At 40.8% G+C, this 21,062-nt stretch overlaps 1 protein-coding gene across 5 annotated transcripts in view; it reads right to left on the reverse strand.

The window, feature by feature from the left end:
* Window positions 1-21,062, reverse strand: part of SOX6 (SRY (sex determining region Y)-box 6) — a 691,777-nt gene that overhangs the window by 43,875 nt on the left and 626,840 nt on the right. For all 5 annotated transcript variants that reach the window (XM_006865785.1, XM_006865784.1, XM_006865786.1 and 2 more), the window contains one exon: window positions 10,885-10,993. In XM_006865785.1, coding sequence (XP_006865847.1) covers window positions 10,885-10,993 — 109 coding nt within the window. The remainder of the gene's footprint in view (window positions 1-10,884; window positions 10,994-21,062) is intronic.

A 21,062-nucleotide genomic window follows, 5' to 3' on the forward strand; every position in this document is an offset into this window, starting at 1 on the left:
CATGGGCTGCCAAAAGAACAAACAGATCTCTGTTGGAAGAAGTGCAGCCAGAGTGCTCCTCAGAGGCCAGGATGGCCAAACTTCGTCTCTCATTACTTCGGACATGTCTGGAGAATGATAACATGTTTGGTAAGGTGGAGGGTCAGAGAAAAAGAGGAAGACCCCCAACGAGATGGATTGGCCAGGTGTCAGCATTGATCGACTCAAGCGTGGCACAATGGTGAGGTTGTCCCAGAATCGGGCAGTGTTTCGTTCTGCTGTGCATAAGGTCACTATGAGTTGGTACCAACTCAATGGCACATAACAGCGCAATTCAAGTCAATCTTGTTGGTCAAGTCAAGGTTGTTGAGTGCTGTCAAGTCCATTCCAACTTGTAGTGCAACACCATGAAACACTGTGTGGTCCTGCAGCATCCTCACAATTACTATGTTTAAGCCCACCATTGCTGCCACTGTATCAATCCATCCCATTGATGCCTGTTAATTTGGTGGCAGAGTCCAAATTCCTCAGCCTGGCAATCGAGGTCCTCCATGATACTGCATCATACTATCTCTATACTATGTTCAACAAATATGTCCTGAGTGTCAGTATGTACAAGGCATTGTGTTGACTTGGTTGGGAACACAAAGATGAGCAGAGGTGTTCCCCTCTTTCTTCCCCTCAGGAGCTTCCTTCATTATGAAGTTCTATTATCCTTCCTTATGTGTCCTTTTATCTCTGAGTCTACAGGGATTATTCCCTCAATTGAAAGTTCGTCTTCTTCTCTTTGCTTCTCCCCACCCTCACCTTACCCCCAGTCAGACTTCTGTCAAGCACGCCAGAACCAGAGCTGGCCACCAAACACTGCAGCTTCCTCTTCTAAACAGTACTTCCTTTCTTTTTTCTACTAGTTAACCTGAACATATAATACCGTAGGTTACTTTACTCTCTATGTGTACTAACTTTGGAATCCCAACTACTGAAGAAAGAACGTGTCTTCTATCTTTTTAAAAATCTCCCCCTCCGTGTCCAGAACCATGGTATGCATTATCAGTTGATTGAACATCTTAGTAAAATGAAGGATTGGAAGACCAGGCTGCTGGCTCTGAAAAGAACTACGTGTAGAGAGTATGTAAACAGACAGCAGATGGTGGTACAAGCCACCCATCAGTGATGGACAAACTGAGTGAAGGGAGACAAGGAGTTTAGAAAGATACATTCAAATCTTCAATGACAAGAACATCTTAATTATAGGGGTGGAAGATAAGATCTCTGTAACAGAAAATAGGTTTTAAGAGGTAAGACTAGATATTGTTGTTGTTGTTAGGTGCCATTGAGTCAGTACTGACCCATAGCGACCTTATGCACAGCAGAATGAAACACTGCCTGATCCTGGGCAAACCTCACTACTGTTGCCACGCTTGAGACCATCGATACTGTCACTTGGCCAATCCATCTCGTTGGAGGTCTTCCTCTTTTTCTCTGTCCCGCCACCTTACCAAACATGACATCCTTCTCTAGTGACTGGTCCCTCCTGACAATAAGTCCAAAGTACAAGAGATGAAGTTTGGCCATTCTGGCCTCCAAGATGGTAGTAGATAGGTACTGTCTATTAGGAACAAGTTAAGAAGCACAGTTATCAGAACTTGAAGTAATGGTAAATTAGGCAAAAAGGTTGGTCTGTAAAACCATTCCTGACCTATGCCAGTGTTGTTGTTGAGTGCCATCGAGTTGGTTCTGATCCATAGTGACCCTGTACAGGGTTGCTGAGGCTGTAAATCTTTAAGGGAGCAGAACGCCTCATCTTTCTCCTGCGGAACTGCTGGTAGTTTCGAACTGCTGACCATGAGGTTAGCAGCCCGATTTGTAACCTATGCCATACCAGATACTAATTGCCCTTGAGTTGATCCCAACTCGTGGTGACCCACTGCCATGCAAAGTAGACCTGTATCTGATGTTGTTGTTGTTGTTGTTGTTAAGTACTGTGAGTTGGTTCCGATTCATAGTGACCCTGCACAGGGTTTCTGAGGCTGTAAATCTTTATGGGAGCAGAATACCTCATCTTTCTCCCGCAGAACTGCTGGTAGTTTCGAACTGCTGACCTTGAGGTTAGCAGCCAGATTCGTAACCACTATGCTACCAGAGCTCCTTGTATCTGACGTTAGGCAGAGAGAATTTAAAAAGCAATCAGAATTAGCCTGGTACTCATTCAATCCCACCAGCCTGATGTTTGGATGAATTGTATTGCCTGCAAGTGGGAAATCAAATGGCTTTTGCTTCAAGGAGAGAAGGAATTACAGGGCAATGAATTTGACACAGTCCTTACCTCAAAAGCTATAGTCAGTCCAAGTATGGGACAGCAGATAGACTTCTGTCAGTGACTATCTATTTGTTGGTTTATTTGGAGCAGACATACATACTGCTGAGGAAGCATGAATAGATGTTGCAGTTCTACTGGGAACACAGGCTGGCTGCTCTTGTCTGGGCTCTAATTTCCATGGTACCAGTGTTAATCTTTTGTCTCCCATTTGCTGTAGAAAGGGACATTTTTCTGTGGGATTCAGCAATGGAATAGACAAGCTCTTTCCTAATGTTGAGGATAATCAAGCAGTAAAGTAGGTGTGTGTGTGTGTGTGTGTGTGTGTGTGTGTGTGTGTGTTTTGATAGACACTTTGCTGACACCTCTTCAGAGAAAGCAACCAGCTATTGGGTAGGGATAGGTACCTCACTAGAGAAGCCCTGGTGGCACAGAGGTTAAGAACTCAGCTGTTAACCCCAAAGTCAGAAGTTTGAACCCACCAGAGGCCTTTAGGAGCAAAAACTGGTGATCTGATCCCATAAACATTACAGCTTAGGAAACCTACTGGGGCTGTTCTAGTCTGTCCTATAGGATTGCTCTGAGTCACAGTCGATTCACTAGTATACTTGTTCCCCACTCAAGAGAGACTGGGGCTTTAATACAGTTTTCTGGTTTAAGCAAATCTGAGAAGCAGGGTGAGTCCCCTTTATAGGGCATTAGTGGGAGAGAGTTATACAAGAATCTTGACATTTTACTCTCTTGGCCCATCAGTACTATCTATCACTTGAAGGGTTCAATGGAAATTGTTTTCTACCAACATTAAAAGTTATTTGGGAGCTTTTAAGACACAGCAAATATATTTCTTTAAGAGAAGTTTATTTGCTTGTTTAAGAGAGCTGCACTTTATATATAGTACTGATATAAACTGGCGCACAGGAACCTCTAAAACTGTTTATCTCCACAGTAAAATACATTTTTGTGATACTCACACAACAGACTTAGTCCAGAGCTAAGGGCTTTGTGAGTTCTGCTTATCTTCCAGCCTGTGTGGCTGTTAGTTAGTCTTTACCATGCCATGGACCTCCCTGGCTCCCATTCTGGCCTCAGCCTAGCCTGCTATTCTAGAGAGACCATTTTGCTTATTCGTTTCCCTGAGATGACTGTATACAATGTTTTGAGCAGAGCTGGAAGACCAAACCCATAAAGCCCACTGCACAGTTCTGGTTAATGCTCCCATCAGATTGATCTGAACTTTCTTTAAAATATATGTATTGTTGTTAAGTCGATACCAACTCATAGCAACTCTGTATAGGAATTCCAAGGAGTGGCTGGTGAGTTGGAACCACCGACCATGAGGTTCAAACTGACCTCGTAGTCCACTGCTTACCCTACAGTGCCATACCATATATGGTGGTGGTGGTGGTTATGTGTCAAGGAGTTGGTTCTAACTCATAGTGACCCTGTACAGGGTTTCCGAGGCTATAAATTTTTATGGGAGCAGAAAGCCTCATCTTTCTCTTGTGGAACAGCTGGCAGTTTCAAACTGCTGACCTTGAGGTTAGCAGCCCGATTTCTGAGGAGCAGCTGGTGAGTTTGAACCACTGACCTTGTGGTCCAGTTCTTATCTTACTTACAGCACCACCCCAGGACTGGCGTTCCAACAGAAGTGACAGAGTAAAAGAAGCCCTTTTAAAAAGTGGTACAGTGCTTAACCACTGGGCTACTAACCAAAATGTCAGTGGTTCAAACCCACTAACTGCTCTGGAGGTGACAGATGAAGCAGTCTGCTTCCATAAAGAGCTACAGGCCTGGAAAGCCTATGAGGTAGACCTACAGGGTCACTAGGGACCCGAATCAACCAATGGCAATGGGTTTTGCTTTTTTGTTTTGTTTTTTGTTTTAACAAAAGTGATAGGACTACTTGTCAGGGATCTGAGACAGGATTTTTTGGCTGCAATTGTAAATTTGATGACCTCTGTCCTGTCCTTTATTCCATCTCTGACAATCTGTGGTTTTGCAATGTAAGGAACTATAATCTAGTGGGCTTGAACTGATGGCCTTTACATTCCAAAGTATAAGCAGTTACAGCTCTTAAATCCCACCCAATTGTGCTACAGCTTCCCTGTGTTGCATGAATGGCTTGTGTATCGTCTGAGTCAATCTTCCTTCTCCACCTAAGAAACGCTTCTTCTCTCAAGGAGGGAAAGAGGACTGAGAAAAGCTTCAACGATTTCCCAGAGTATGGATCAAAGGGTAAACAGGATTTTTAAAGAGAGGACATTCATATTAAGTGATGCAATTTAAAGGAAAAAGAGGATAAGTTGGAGTCTCAGCGATTTGCTCATAAACAGAAAACTTACACTAACAGTAATAAAGCTATCCTGAGATATAAAACTTAGAAGCAATCAGAAGTTCACTCTCAAAAAAAAAAAAAAAAAAAAAGATAAAATGAAGCTTTCAGAAGGGTAAGGTCATCTTGGCTGGTATCCAATTCAAAAATTCAGTTTGAATCCATAAAACTGTTCTAAGCAAATCTGAGAGCAACAGTCTTAAAAGGGGCTATTCTTGGTGTACATATCCATTTCCGTTCAAATCAATGAAATTTTTTAATACATAGAGGACAGTATATCATTACAGTTGCAATCCAGAGTCCAAAAGTCTGGCCTAAAACACTGGGTTTTATTTATGGAGATGCTAATTACAATCATAGATTTAGGAGGGACCTTGGAGATAATCAAATCCAACTTACTTTTTATAAAAGACACGGAAACAAGACCAGAGACATTAGTCACTTGTTTGCTGTCATCTAGCAAATGAAGGTATATCCTGATCATCTCCCAACAACCAGGCCAGAGTCTTTTCTAGTACTCTATCTACTCTTGTTAACTGCTGGGGAGTCTGTCTCTGTCCCCAGTCATAGTGACCACATGTACAATGGAAGCCTCCACTGTCAGGTCCGGCACCAATCCCATGATTAACTGCACTTTGGAACATTGTGATCTATGAAGTTTTCATTGGTTGTTTGGAAGTAGACTGCCAGGCCTTCTTCCTGCCCTGTCTTGGTCTGGAAGTGTCAATGAAGCTTAGTTAGCATCACAGCAAGCTCACCAACAGATGTGTGGTGGTTATCCAGGATCTGCATTAGCTGGGATTTGAACCTGGCTGTCACACAAGGAAGGTAAGAACTCTACCGCTGAGCCATGCCTACCTTCTCTATTATCCCAACTTCCTGATTCTTTCCCAACTCTCCTAATGTCAAGGTTGCATATTCTATATACTATTTGCTATATACATGAAGACCTGGTGTGGAGCTGTAGAATAAGCACTGGACTGCTAACCACATGGTTGGTGGTTCAAACTCACCAGTCATTCCTCAGAAGCCCTATTGCAGCATCGCTATGACTTGGAACTGACGCAACGGCACTAAACACCACCAACATATAGATACTTAACTATATTACATTATGCAACCTTGAAATTAGGAGAGTTGGGGTAAGAATTACCCTTTCCTAAGCAGACTCCTTGGAGTCCGAGTATGACACTGTGGCTTAATGCACTAGACTACAAAATCACTTTGAACCACAAGGTCGGCGGTTCAAGCTCACCAGCTGCTCCTTGGAAACCCTATACAGGGTCGCTATGGATTGGAACAGACTTAATGGCACTTAACAACAACAACAAAAAGCAGACTCCTGGTGTGACACTGTAGGATTAACACTGGACTGTGAACCACAAGGTCGGAAGTTCAAACCCACCCGTGCCTCCTTTGAAACCCTATATAGGGTCGCTATGAGTTGGAACGGACTGGACGGCACTTAACCACAACAACAAAGCAAAATATAGAGGCGGAAAGGGTATAAGACAAGTCCATAAAAGGTTAAACAGCTGTTTATCACACTTCATACATGGTGACAGACTTTAATCTAGTCCTTTCTTCCTTACATGTTCTACATTGTCGCTGGTGTCAAGTGCCACTGAGTCAGTTCTGACTCATAGTGATCCTGTATAGGGTTTCCCAGGAGTGACTGGTTAGTTTGAACCACTGACCTTGTGGTTCAAACTGACCTAGCGGTCCAATGCTTATTCTACAGCACCACACTGGGACTCCTCACATAGAACAAACACATTTTGGGTACGTGATACATATTAAGCCTTCAACGATTTCAAAGTATAAATACCAAGACCTTAAACACATTTCCTAGTCCTCAGTACCAGTGAATTTGTAGTTTTATAAATATCATGGTGAACAAGAAATGCTGTCTTGTCACATTCAAGCCAAATAACAGCTGGACTTTAAAAATAAAATTGTGAAGGCATTTGCCTTTTATACTTTTAATTTCTGTTTTCCTTGCCTATGGTTTTGTCATTTGATTTTGATGAGTGGTTAATACGCATGCACAGCTGCCTCTTTTAGCGACCTTTCCCCCATTGCCTTTATGTCCAGGGCTAGAAAGCAGGTCTACAGATTGCTTACTAAGTGATTTCGTCATGTTCAGGACTGGCAGACATAGTCCTCAGAAGCCTGACTGGAACAGGGCTGATTACGTTTAGTCACTACAGAAACATCACAGGAGGATGGGGTGGAGGTGGAGGACCGAGGAAACATGGAGATGGTGCTGTGGGGCCAGGCCAGGACTCACCTGCCAACTGAGATTGTGGAAGCAGGTCTTAAAGGCAGGTGAATCCTATCCTTGCCTTACTGGAACGTGTCCATGTTTCCTCTGTCTTTGGAATAGCAGTTTTGAGGGGCTGTGTCCTTCCTCCACCTCCACCCCATCCAGGTCTTGGAGTCCTAGTGTGGCGCTGTGGGATAAAGCACTGGATCCCAAGGATGCTTTGAATCACAAGGTTGGTGGTTCAAGCTCACCAGCAGGTCCTTGCAAACCCTGCAAAGGGTTGCTATGAATCAGAACCGACTCAAAACTTAACAAGAAGAAGTAGTAAGTTTGGGACTCCTGGTGTGGACTGTAGACCACAAGGTCGATAGTTCAAACCCTCGAGAAGACACTCTTTGGAAACCATATACAGGATTGCTATGAGGTGGAACCGACTCAATTGCACTTAACAACAGGATAGGACTGGCTTTGAACAGAATGGCAGCACAGAGGAGACCTAGTCCTCATATTCATAGCACTTTTCTCAAACAACCATGTGTTTATTTATGTATTTACCTTTCAATTTCCTATCTTCCCTCACTATGCTCCAAGAGGTAAAGGACATACCTGGTTTTGCTTTCCATGTTATAGTAGACACTTAATAAATGTTTTCTGGATCATGGACTGATTTTATTTTTTTATTTTTTTTTAGCTATTTTGATACTTCTGTGTCTTCTTAATCTTCCTTTTTAAGGGAAATATGAAGAATCAAAGTGCAGAGAGTATCGTGTGTACCTGTGATCTCCTCCGACTTTAATGTGAACAGTAACACCAGCAGGCTTTGCAAGCAGCACCCACTTGAACAAATGCCAGGAAATAGCCTTAGGTCAGCAGAAGCCTGCTCCCCATCCCAGCAGTCCTCACAAAGGCATTGCATTGCTGTGGGTATTAGAGCAGGTAACTTGACTCCATTCATGAACTCACAGTCCCCCAAAAGCACATGAGGTCTCAATGGCAGCTCTGGGCAAGCTTCTGAAGGGAGGTTTTCACACGCTCCCTAAGCCGCTGGGCCACAACAGCCCTTCTACGGTTACAGTCATCGGGCACTGCTGTTCTGTGTGACAGGGAAGCTGAGAGCTGGTGCATGGCATGACTTGCTATATTTAGGGGAGAGGAAATGGGCCACACTGAGGAAGGTCACAAGGAGTTTGCTCAGAAAAGCACAGGCACTACACAGTTGCCCATATGTACAGGGGGTGGAAGACAGCACAGAAATGCAGAGCTTTGCTTCTGGAACCAGGCTGCCTGGGACCCAGCTCCCGTGTATAAGCTATGTAACCTGTTACAGGTATCTTAATTACTCTGATCTCTTTTCCCCCTCTGCAAAATAGGAAATCAAACAAACAAACCATCTTTTTAACCTTAACATAAGTTTTAAGTGAGAAAATGTGGCTAAAAAGCTTATTCTGACATATTGTTGTTGTTAAGCACTATCAAGTCAGTTCTGACTCGTAGTGACCCTGTACAGGGTTTCCAAAGAGTGCCTGCTGAATTTGAACAGCAGACCTTGTGGTTCAAACCAACCTTAAGTACTCAAAAAAAAAGCTTGATAAGCAGACACAAACCCAAAATAGCCAAGGGAATGGCACAGCTTTGCATCTAGACAGTTTAGGTATTACATATTTTGATACAACATGCTTATACCATGATTTTTAACCTCCTCCCGTAAAGATTTACACCCTTGGAAACCCTGTGCAGGGTCGCTATGGGTCGGACCTGACTCGATGGCACTTAACAACAACAACAACAACTATACCATGGAGTCCTGGAGTGGTGCTGTGGAGTAATGCGCTGGACTGCAAAGCTGGTTTGAACCATACAGTCGGTGGTTCAAGCTCACCAGCCACTCCTAGGAAACCCTATACATAGCCGCTATGGGTCAGAACCAACTTGACAGCACTTAACAACAACAACATGTACAGAGAGGAGACTCTGTGGCTCTAAAGCATCAGACCGCTAAGCACAAAGTCTGGTAGTCCAAGTCCGCCAGCTGCTCTGTGGGAGTAAGATGAGGCTTTCTGTTCATGCAAAGATTTATAGGCTCGGAAACCCTACACAAGGTCACCGTGTGTCAGAACCAACTTGATGGCACTAACTAACCATAATGACAAGTACATGAAATCATCGACTACAGCATCTCAGCATTACTGAGAGGCAATATGGAGCTGTAGGATCAGCACTGGACTGCAAACCACAGGTCAGCAGTTCAAACCTACCAGCTGCTCCTCGGAAACCCTATACAGGGTCACTGTGAGTCGGAACTAAATTGACAGCATTTAGCAACAACAATACCTATTATACAATTAAGAAACCAAACCAAATGAAGAATGGTCCACGTCAGTCTGAGAAGTCTGATAGAGCACGCATGCATAAGGCTGTAGAAGCCTGCAACTCCGAGACTATGGCCAAGTGTAAAGATCAAATAGTTCGAAAAGTGATGAAGATGATTTCTTTTGGTGTCTGAGGTCAAAGACTTAGCTACTCTACAGCGCAATCATCTAACAAACTTGAAATGAGCCAAACCTGAAACGCTTCCACCCAGCTTCTCAGGCCTGCCCTAATCTGTGCCGCACTCAGATGGCCCATTGTACATAACCCATTTGGATTCCCTGGCTCCCTAGGCCAAGGAACCGCACCGTCACCGGTGGAAAAGTCTACATTGGCTAAGTGTCCGTGAAAATATCAGTGTGCTCTGAAGCTATTTTTCAAGGAAGACAGCAACTCTATTTCTGGTCTCGAGTCTTCTTTATCCTCCCTTCTTGTTTCTCTTATCTCTCCCCAAATCTCTCTCTCCTCAATCTCTTTCTCACATACTTGGACATATGCACATATCAATTAGAATTTATGCTAACACCTTGTCTCCCAGACTATCCTCGGACTAACATTAGTCTCTTGTATTGGTATGAAAAATCTACCTTCTGGAGTCTCTCTGCAATGCTTCCTAATGTCTGATTCTACCTAGCTCTTAGTGCTCATGCCAAGGATTTCTCAACTACCTGGGACCACTCCAAGCTATCACTGGCAGCCATGCCCAATTCAGTTGTTCTGTGAAATGTTGTGGTGTGTTTTCAAGGGATTAGGGTCCTGGAAGAAATCCTACCAGTAAAAAGGACACTAGTAAGATTCTTCCCCTTGAACTAACTGAAGAAGGACTTCAGCTTGGGACCTGAGATGGGTGAAGTATTGTGTTACTATGAAAAGAACAAATTAATCTTCTCTGACTTCTAGGAGGGATTTTGCCAAAGAAACAGCTAACGGGAAAACCAGTCCCTACTCTATGCTGATGACAGTAAATAACAAGGCAGCATTACTACTGAAGTGCTGACCTAACTCATAAATTGTACCCAGTCTCTGGGGAGCAATTTCTGCTGATCTGCTGCTTGTGCATTTAAAACAAACAGAAAGGGAAGAGGAGCAGACAGGCATTGACGGTGCTGTGGGTAAACATGCTGAGACTAAAGCTGCTTTTCTCACCTACACTTTGAAGACGTTAGTAATGGTTAGTGCCTAGGCAATTATTACTTCCCCCAAGTAATTATTAATTTTTTACCAAGTCTGCTACAGATCATCACTTCATTCTTCAAATGATTTGATTGTACCTAGAAATCACTAGATTTAGAGTTTGTTTGGTGTTTCTTAAAACAACTCCTTTGCATTTTATTTTTTTAAAGCAGGAATGCAGTGAGGCAGATGAAATACAGGATTCTGTTCATTGAAACTCTTTTAAAACCTTAAACTGACTTGAAGTAGTTAGATTGCCATATTCTATGTCACAGAGAAGCTTCTCAACGTCCTCAGCTATAACAAATAATGAAGATGTACATTCTTCTTGGCCTAGAAAATCCAGTTGATGACTTTCAAAGAAAGGCCCTAAAGATCTTCCATCTAACTTGGACATAACTTTTTTAAACACACGGGACAGCAGAAAGGAGCTAGGGAATAGCCACTCACCATCTGCATCTTCTGGTCGAGTAAGATCGATGACACCTGGGCCCAGCTTCCCGTCTTCACTTGACTTTCCTGTTAGCTGGGGCCCCAGATTCTCAAAGCGTGTTCTTTCCTAGAGGAAGGAATAATCAGAAGGCTTATTCTAGCTTCCAGAGCAGTCTCTTTCTCCTTCTGGTTTCTATCTTGCGAAATGGGCAAAACCTGGTTTTACAAACATCATGTGTGACCAGTTTGAGCTCAGAAAATTTCACTAGAGTTTGATGGTGCCATTGGCAGTGTTGACAACACTGAAGGGAAAGCACATGACAGGGAAGGGAGGCTGCGGAAGGACCCTGTCAGTGATGACGTACTGCACATCTCTCTCTCTGGGGATGTTCTTCAGTACTCTAAAAGGAATTCAACTGAGAGGTGTCAGCCCAGAGTGCAAAACTGGAAACAGTAATTCATATTAAAATCCACAGAGACATTTAACGGGAGAGGAATTTTCCTATTTTTGATTATAGTCTACATTGGTATTCTTTGGAAATGCAAATCAAACTTTTAGACAAGAGAATTCCAAGGGCAAATATTTTGAAGAGGGTAGACTGGTGGTGGTGGTGGTTGTGTGCTGTGGAGTCAGTTCTGACTCATAGTAGCCCTATATAGGGCTTCTGTTTATGGAATCAGAAAGCCTCATCTTTTTCCCAAGGAGTGGCTGGAAGATTTGAACTTCTGACCTCGCAGTTAGCAGCCCAACTTATAACCCACCATGCTACAAGGACACCTTGTGCGCAGACAAAAAATTGATGCTTTTATTTTGCCCCAAAGTTTCAACTGTGACTTCCTGGAAACTGAAAAGACCGACCTCATTCCTAGTAAGCCATCAAGTCAGGAAAGTTAAATACTCCTGGCACTGTAGGAGCCAAGTACCAAAGATGATGTCTCGTTAACCACTTTTAAGAACAGCAGTCGGAAACGTCCCAATCAACGTTCCCACTACAGCCCTGTGGATTACTAGCACAGGGCGCATTGGCCATCATTAATATGGTGTTCTTGTCTGCTGAAAACCAGCACATACCCCCCCCCCCCCCCCGACACCTTGTGCCTTCTTGCTACTCTCCAGGCTCAAGCTTGGCTTTGTGTTGTGCTTATGAATGAATGAAACCTTGTTGTTCATTACTATGAAACACTATTAAATGTCATGTCAGCTTGAATTTACAGACATGAAATAGCAGCTTCCAGCTCCGGGAATGGTTTCTGCATGTTATACTTAATGCATTATGTAGCAGCGGAGTGCTGATTGCTCTTCGGTCTATTGTTCAATGACCTAGTTCTGTACTGAGCATGTTCGCCATCAGATGGAAACACTGTGAATGTTCTCTTCTGTAAGATGTTTAGAAACTTGGAAATATTCTTAAAGAGCAAACATACAATTACTTGATAGAGGCTGTGCCTCATTTGTACAGTCTCACTACATTTGTGCTTTCTAATATGATTATTTTTGAATATCATTATATTTCTATAATTAATTCCCATCAGTCAAATTGTGCAGGAAGTCTTCCAGTTCCCCTTCATCATAACATATGTTGGAATCTGTGTTGGAAGAAAGCACAGCATAAAAGCCTTGCTTTAATCTAGCACCATTTCTATGAAAGATTTGCAACAAAATTATGATCATCAAATTCCCCAACTGGGTAACACTAACTAGTTACAATAGCGACTATGTGGGAAAACCTCTGAAATATGACCCTTGTAGGAAACGGAATGAAAATAAAAATCAAATTAGGTATGGTTCCCCAATAGTTTCTTATGTGAAAACACTGTTGCACAAGAACAAATTAACCCAGATGCAGGACACGACACAAAGCAACCACAAACCATGTGGGGCATTCACACATTGTCTCAGGGGGAGGACAGCTGCTTTTAATCAGCCCATTTCTACTTTCAAGTAGCACTTTGGGTTGTCATGATGCAAAGGATGAGAATTAAAGTGAAAACAAGTAGTACCAGGGAAAGCAAAATATTCAACCTCTGTTTTATCACATTGTTTCAAATTTCAAACATTTGCATGTGAATGCCTTCCCAATGTTAAATGCAAAAGGAGTTTGATGTGATGCCTGCAATCTTGGAAGAACCACCTATAACTGCATTTTCATGGGGGTGGAGGGAACAACTTTGCTACCTATCAATATGCATATTTCAAGTATCTTTCTAGTCATTCATTCTCTTTGATTTTACCAGAAAATATTCTCAGAAAAAAAAAAATATATATATATAAAAGTTCCTGAAAGAATATCAATATCTTGACAAGGAAGGAGAAGAGGGAAAATTGCACGACATGGTTTGTAAAATCCCAAGACAACAAAGCTCACATGATGATAATATCTTTTCTTTTCTAAAAAATGAAGAGCACTCACAATTCAGTAGTATCAGCTTGTTTTCTAATCATAACAAAATCATTCAGAACATTCAACAACACATTCGCTATGTCTTTGAAGTCATACATTTTCTGATTTCATTGAAAAACAAAATTCTTCTACAGAGATACTTTCCCTATAAAATATCAATATTTTGAACGAGTAGAAGTCAAGGCAGAATATCCCACGAAACACTTGTTAAATAGGCAGAAAATCAATCAATGATAAAAATTGTGTTGGGCAGTAGACTGCATTTTAAATTTGGTAATATTAAGCACTTGTGTTTGAGATTAAAGAAGGACCCTACAAAGCTATACCCTTTCATATAAATTTCCACCTAGTCTCCCAGAAGATTTCCTTCCATTCTTCAAAGAATAGCTCAGAATATTTATTTGCCAGCCACATAACCCTAAGATAAGAGGACCTGATGTCTACAAGTTAGCTCTGGGCAGCCGAGCTAAGCAAAGATTTCTCCAGTGAGGCTGAACATGAAGCCAGTAAATGCAGGAATGTGGACGTGGCCATAAAGATACTTTGGTTCCAACTTCAGGCCATCATTGCTAATCAAGATACCCCTTCTTTATGTGACAAATATAGACTGTGGGTGGCAAATTCCTAAGTCCTAATTCCTCCACACATTGAAGTAGTTCTTACAATCACAATCAATGGACCCAGACCTCAAGTAAGATATGCTGAAGTTACTAAGCAAAATACCTCATTGCTAATTGAATCCCAACCTTCCCACCGCAGGAAAATGCCCCAATTTCACTTTAGCAGTGAAATGTACATTTTACATAAAGCAAAGTGATCAGATACTTACTTATGCGTTGTCGGTCACAAACATGCAAACAACATAAAAGTTACTGAAAAAAATTAAAGTCAGCTCTGCTGTGTTGTAGGACTGTTGGCTCTCTAAGTGCTTTGAAATGATGATGTATGAGGTAGCTGTTGCATATTAAATAAAGATATTTAAATGATAAAGCCCCCTTTAGTGAGAGCTGATAAATGTTAAATGTTACAAGCCACAAGAAGGTGGCATACATCATCTTTACGTATCATCGGAGTCAGTGACGGGACGGCCTCAGTGATGACAGATAGACTGCTGCATTATTAGCCCTTATTTCCAGAGTCACTGAACAAACCATTCAACTCCGCAGGCATTATTTTTAACTTTGCATTAAATTAGCAACTTTTCCCTCCCTACTATGGCAAGAATGATCAATTTTGTCTTTGCATCCATGGAGAGAGAGAATAGATTTGGGGTAACGAAAAGATCAGAGGCTTGTTTTCATCTAGGGGGAAAAAAAATTGACTCCCTCTTACTGGTAACAAATGTAAAATTGTGATCTGGGGGAAGGAGCAGCAATGAAGCAGTAAGCACACAATAATGGCTTTTCTTTGCACTTAGATAAAAGCTGAATTTTTGATGTGCACAGTATATTTTAATAAAATTTTATATACTATGTTTTATACACTTATTGGCTATTCCATAATAATGTGTGTGCTAACAGTAAAATTGCTCTTAAATTTATGTGTGTTATTTATACGTTCCCACGTAACAATGCTTTTTGTTGTAAAAAATATTCTGTTTATTAATGTAACTTTACAACCACTGCATCCAAGATCCGTGGTAAATTAATGACATTTTTATTATTTTATAGTGTCATTAAATTTTTACTGATCACTCCATCAAACAGAGGCAGTAAAGGCCATAATGTAAACTGGGACACTTAGATCAGGCAGCAGGAAGACATTCCATATAGTCTGAAGAAAACTGCTAGCTATAAATGATATTTATACCATCTTTAAGCATGTGAGAATACTTGGATAAGTTTGGCAAAACTGTTTCAGTAGGAGAGTGGATTGTGTACTTAAATAACAGTTTGCTTGCCTGTGAGATAAACCTTTATCAAGCCATATGCAAGGTGACTGACTGCAGCCCTCGCCTGAAACATGCCACGTGGAACGAAATGATGCATTGGGCAACTGCCCTCTGGATGACAGAGACTGCCGTCCTGCCTGCCCCATGCCTCAAATTAGTTTAACATGGCACTCTTTTTTTACAACTGAAATGGAATATGGCACATGCCCAGAAAGATTTTTTCTTGTTGCTTTACAAACAAATATATTTCATTTAAGCACACATGACTAGATAATGGTATGATATATTGTCCCAGTGGTCTAAATGGTAGGTATTTTAACAACTTTTATTCAAAAGACCATTTCTAAAGAATGTCTGAATATGGGTCATTCATAGCAGCCACAGAATGTACGTCTAAAAGGCCATTATCTTATTGTATAGTTAAAAGGAGTAAAAAAGATAATTACGCTATTTTCACGTTTGTAATACATTGTAAATAGGATACTGTACACTGATGCTCTAATTAAACCTAAATGTTTAATAATATAAAAGGTTATTAACTAATGGCCAAACATTCTGTTTATGTAGAAAGAAGATATCAAACTGAAAATTCTTTTCTCATACACTTGTGAATTTTGGGTCAGAACCGATTCGACGGCATTTAACAACAACAACAAGGTGAACCGAAGTGTATGACTTTGAATATAAATGTACAACTAATGATATTCTTGGTAAACCTACACTCAATTCACAATAATAAGTTTTCAAGAAAATATTTTGTATTCCAAGGATCGTATTTTACACCTTTTCTGCGTATCAGTATTGTTGCTGTTGTTAAATGCTGTCAAGTCAGTTCCGACTCATAACAACCCTGTTTAGGGTTTCCGAGGAGCAGCTGGTGGGTTTGAACTGCTGACCTTGCTGCTCAAACTGACCTTGCAGTCCTGCACATTATCCTACAGCACCACACCAGGACTCCATATTAATATTAGTGCCCAAAATTACCTACAAGCCACTTACTTAATTTATCCACTTAAACTAAAACACCTATCACAAATGAGAATCGCAAGAGGGAGAACAACCAATTTTCTAATAGAAAGAGATGTTCAAACTCACAACTTCACACTATATTGGTGACATATAGCGTAGTGGTTACGAATCGGGCTGTGAACCTTAAGGTCAGCCGTTCGAAACTATCAGCTGCTTCGCAGGAGAGAGATGAGGCTTTCTATTCCCGTCAAGATTTACAGCCTTGGAAACCCTGTACAGGGTCACTATGGGTTGGAATCGACTCGACAGCACTTAACAAGAACAAATATCTTTAGGCAATAAAAAACAAAACAAAGAAATCCAGAAATATGTCTTAAGTATTTTGTAAAAGAGGGAAATTAGTCATTTTAAACACAACAGAAAAACACAATTTTATCATATAATGTACTATGAAATGTTTTTATTGTTAAGTGCCGTTGAGTTTGTTCTGACTCATGGCCACCCTGTATACGGTTTCCAAGGAGCGGCTGGTGAGTTTGAACTACCGACCTTACAATTCAAGTGACTTTACAGTCCAGTGCTTATTCTACAGTGCCAAACCAGGACTCCACACTATGAAATAAGGTTATTAAATCTAACTTGGAGTTTCTAGAGCTTAATACATGGATCTTTGCAGTGTCTCCAAAGTATTAACAAAAGAGGACATTACAGATGCTTGACTTAAAAAGCAAAACACCCACACCAACGTCAGCCTCCCTAACCTTGGTATACAATTAGATGGTGTCTGGCTACTACTACCAACTGCTCTGAAAAGGAGCACAAAAGAAAGTCTGAGATAGCGTGGTAGGAAAATGTGGGACAAAACTGTAAAAATCATAAAAAAAGACCAGGCTTGTGTGTCTGACAGAGACTTGTGGAAACCTTATACCCTGGCCCTTAGTTATCCATCAAGCCTGGAGCTGAATTCATTCTCTTGGCTTAACTTTCAGTCCAACAATAGACAAGCCTCTATGGTGAACAGTAACCCCTTGGAACAATCAGCCATGTGAAATTGAAAGAGCAGCATTTGCCTAATGATAAAGCTCAGAAGGCAGGAAAGGGTAGGGAAACTGACCAGTGGAAATGGTAAACAGGGAGGAAAAGGAAAAGCACTGCTGCATTGTGAGGGTTACAATCAACGTCACAAAGCAAAATGCGTTTAAATTATTAAAGGGAGGCTCCATTTATTCAGAAATTTTCACCCAAATTACAATAAAAACTTGTTAAAAGTTTTGAAAACAGGGCAAATTTTTAAATAAAAATGTTTACAAAGCAGCACAGTGTTAAGTAAAATGTTGAGAGAATTACTAAAGACTGAGTCTAATCCTTTCTTTGTTCTGGGTATATCTGACCTTGAAGTGATTTCTCAAGAAATACTACGTAACCCTGCATGTGGTTTCCTTTTTATTGACCTAAAAATTTCTATCACTCCTTTACTATACTTTTACTAATTTAATGAAGGATAAAAAAAATGAAGGCTTTATATTCTAAAGTAATCGGCTATACTTGTTTTAAAAATGTATTTTATTCTTTGATGTTATTGTTGAGAAGACACATTAATTCAACAGTTTTGACATGTACAGTGTAACGACACTGATTACTGTCCTTGTTCGGGAACCATTCTCACCACTGATTTCTGAGGGAGTCCTCCCCCATTAACAGAAATGCATTGCCCCCTAATGTTCCTAGCTAATCTTTTGAGTTGTGTTGTCAATTTGATCTATAGATCCTTTTTAAATGGCGATTCTTTTTGGAAGGATTTATTTTGGATTTACCTTCATACTGACATTTTAATAGTTCCAAAGTCTGCAGTCACAATAATTAAGGCTCTGGCTTGGGAAAATGACATTCATTATTGAACGCATTGTGAAATAACCTTTTATCAGCTAAAAGTATTAATTTGGTTAGCTTCTAATACATCCTTAACAAAAGAATTGTGCTAGGACTCATGAATTAGCTAAAGGCCTAAATTTTCCAACTGTGTTTGTCCACATAGCACAGATCCATCTAATGCAATGGTAGGAGAGACGATTATCACTTACTGATGATCTGCTATATGCTCTTTTCAATGAGTATTTCAGTTAACTTTCACACCAGTAAGACAAAGAAAATATTATTCTGTGGGGTAATGCGCTGGGCTGAAAAATCAATTTGAACCACAAGGTCGGTGGTTCAAGCTCACCAGGTGCTCCTTGTAAACCTTATATAAGGTCATTATGGGTCAGAACTGACTTAATAGCACTTAACAACATCAACAAACAAATGTATAAAAGAAAGTAAAGTTCAGAAAGATTTTTTTTTTTTTTTAAGTCAATTAACTAAAATGTAGATAGGCATTTGTTTTGCGATGAATTTAGAATCATAGTTCTGCAACTTAATTACTGTATGATCTCTCTGAGCTTGATTCCTCATTTGTAAAATAGAATACAAAATGGGCATGTTACCAGGTTATGATGAGTAATATGGGAGACATGTGTGAATGCTTCGAAAAAATTAAGTACCTTATAAAAGTATCCAATTCTGGTATATGTTTTATTTAATGTTTGTACATGTTCCAAAGCTAAACAATAATGAAGATAGTATTCTAATCCAACCAAACCAAAACTCCAAACCTAGTTCCTTTGAGACTTATACTGACCCTGTAGTACAGAGTATTGTCCCATAGGGTTTCATACATTTTAGGGAAGACTGCCACATCCTTTTCCTGACCTTTCAGTTAGTACTTGAGGACTTGAACCACTGTAGTATGAGGAACTTGTTATTCCATACTTCCAACCCCTCAATGACTTTGCATCACCATACTTCCCCATAAAGCTTGTATGTCCTTTTAGGATCTGCTGCTTTCATCAGGCTCATGTCCTACTGATTGTAGTGTGTATTTTCTGTGCCAATAAGATTGAACACTTGGAGTTTCCCCAAAAAGGCTTAATGTACTGAGTATTTGTATGCACTATTCACTCTTTCTTGAATGTTGTTTTCCTCCGTGATACCATCAGAATTAGCCCTTTCCAACCCTAATAAAGCCTTGTTGCTGTTGTTGTTAAGTGCCATCGAGTCGGTTCTGACTCACAGTGACCCTGTATAATGTTGCCAAGGAGCAGCTGGTGAGATTGAACCACCAACCTTGCAGTTCAAACCGACCTTGAGGTCCAGTTCTTACTTTGAGATAAATCCTTCTTTGACAGTCTGCGATCAGCCCAGGCACAACTGACCACCCTCTCTTGTCCCCCATCACTACACCATTAGTTTATATGCTTGTCTATATGTCACCCGCTAGCTCCTTAATGGTACGGCCCATGCCTTATTATCTTTCTACCATTAGTGTTTCTCATGCTGTTGGTAAATCAACAAATGAAGTCATTTTCCTGGTAAAATTGTTTCCTTCCTCTCATTTTAATTTTACTTCCAAAGAAAATTACATTAGTTCTTGGATCTTTTTAGAAAGCACTGAGATGCGCATGATTAAAAGACAGTTTAGTACAAAGGAAGGTGGGCAAGTAAGTCCCACAGTAGGGTGAGGAGATCTTCCTAGTAGGGGGGTGAAGGATTCTGCAAGAATTCTCTCTAAAGTCTCAACCATCTCTTCTGTGCTAAATATTCTTTTTATCCCTCTCTTGCATTGCCTAGAAATCTACCAGTAGTAATTCAGTCTTTGAATTAGTTAAAAATGCCAATCCCTTTTGAGAGGATAATAAACTGTTAAACAAAATCATGTTAATTTCAGTTTAATTCCTCCGGGGGTGGGGGAGAGTATTGCTAAGAAGGCAATCCAGGCAAAAGCACACAAAAACAAAAAGCAGTTGGTCAAGAGGGCTCCTTACGTACTGTAATCCAAATGAAAACAATCCCAATGAAACTAGAATGGGAGTTTCAGCCTGTTATGGCTTACAGTTAGGCTCTTGTGGCTGGCCAAAAGGTACCAAATAGTGATCCTGCTATTAGATTCAAAAGAAACTCCACAGAAGTTGTTGCCTCTAAGACACAGTAGTGGGCCCAGCTGTTGACTATCTCTGTATCGATCAACGTCTCTATAACTGCAAACCAAACCCAGTGCCATCGAGTAGATTCTGACTCGTCCTGACCCTATAGCACAGTGTCAAACTGCCCCACAAGATTCTCAAGGCTGTGTGTCTTTACGGAAGTACAGTTACGTCTTTATTTCATGGGACAACTGGTGGGTTTGAACTGCCAGGCTTCTGGGGAGCAGCTGAGTTTGTAACCCAAAGGTTTCAAAAAGGTTGTGGAAAATGTCATTATCTTTTCATTACATTTTTCTATGAATTTTTTTTAAGTCCTTTCTGTGTGTTTATTTGTTGTTAAGTGCCATTGAGTCAGTTCCAACTTAACAATGATCCTCTATAGGGTTTTCGAGGAGTGACTGGTAGGTTTGAACCACTGACGCTACAGTTAGTAGTCAAGTGCTTATCCTGCAGGATCTCACGTGTGTGTATAGTTATAGTTATGTTCTTAATTGCTGTCGAGTCGATTCCTACCCATAGCGACCCTGTATAGGGTTTCCAAGGAGCAACTGGTTATAGTTCTGGTTCTGGTTAGCTACATAAATATTATACAAATTATAGTTATATATGGAGTCCTTGTGTGATGCTGAGATAAGCACTGGACTAGGTTCAAACCCACCAGCTGCTCCTTGAAAATCCTATACAGGTCTCTGTGATTGGGAACCAGCTTAATAGCGCCTAAAAATAACAATAACAGTAATATAAATATAACCATATAAATATAGTTCACTTCGATATATGTGTTGTTAAGTGCTGTCACGTTACTTTCTACTCGTAGTGACCCTATATAGGGTTTCCAAGAATAGCTGATGGGTTTGAACTGCCGACCTTGTGGTGCAGGGTCCATGGCTGATGCTATGGTACCATACCAGGAGT

Source organism: Chrysochloris asiatica, unplaced genomic scaffold (genome assembly GCF_000296735.1).
Source record: "Chrysochloris asiatica unplaced genomic scaffold, ChrAsi1.0 scaffold00083, whole genome shotgun sequence".
NCBI lineage: Eukaryota > Metazoa > Chordata > Mammalia > Afrosoricida > Chrysochloridae > Chrysochloris > Chrysochloris asiatica.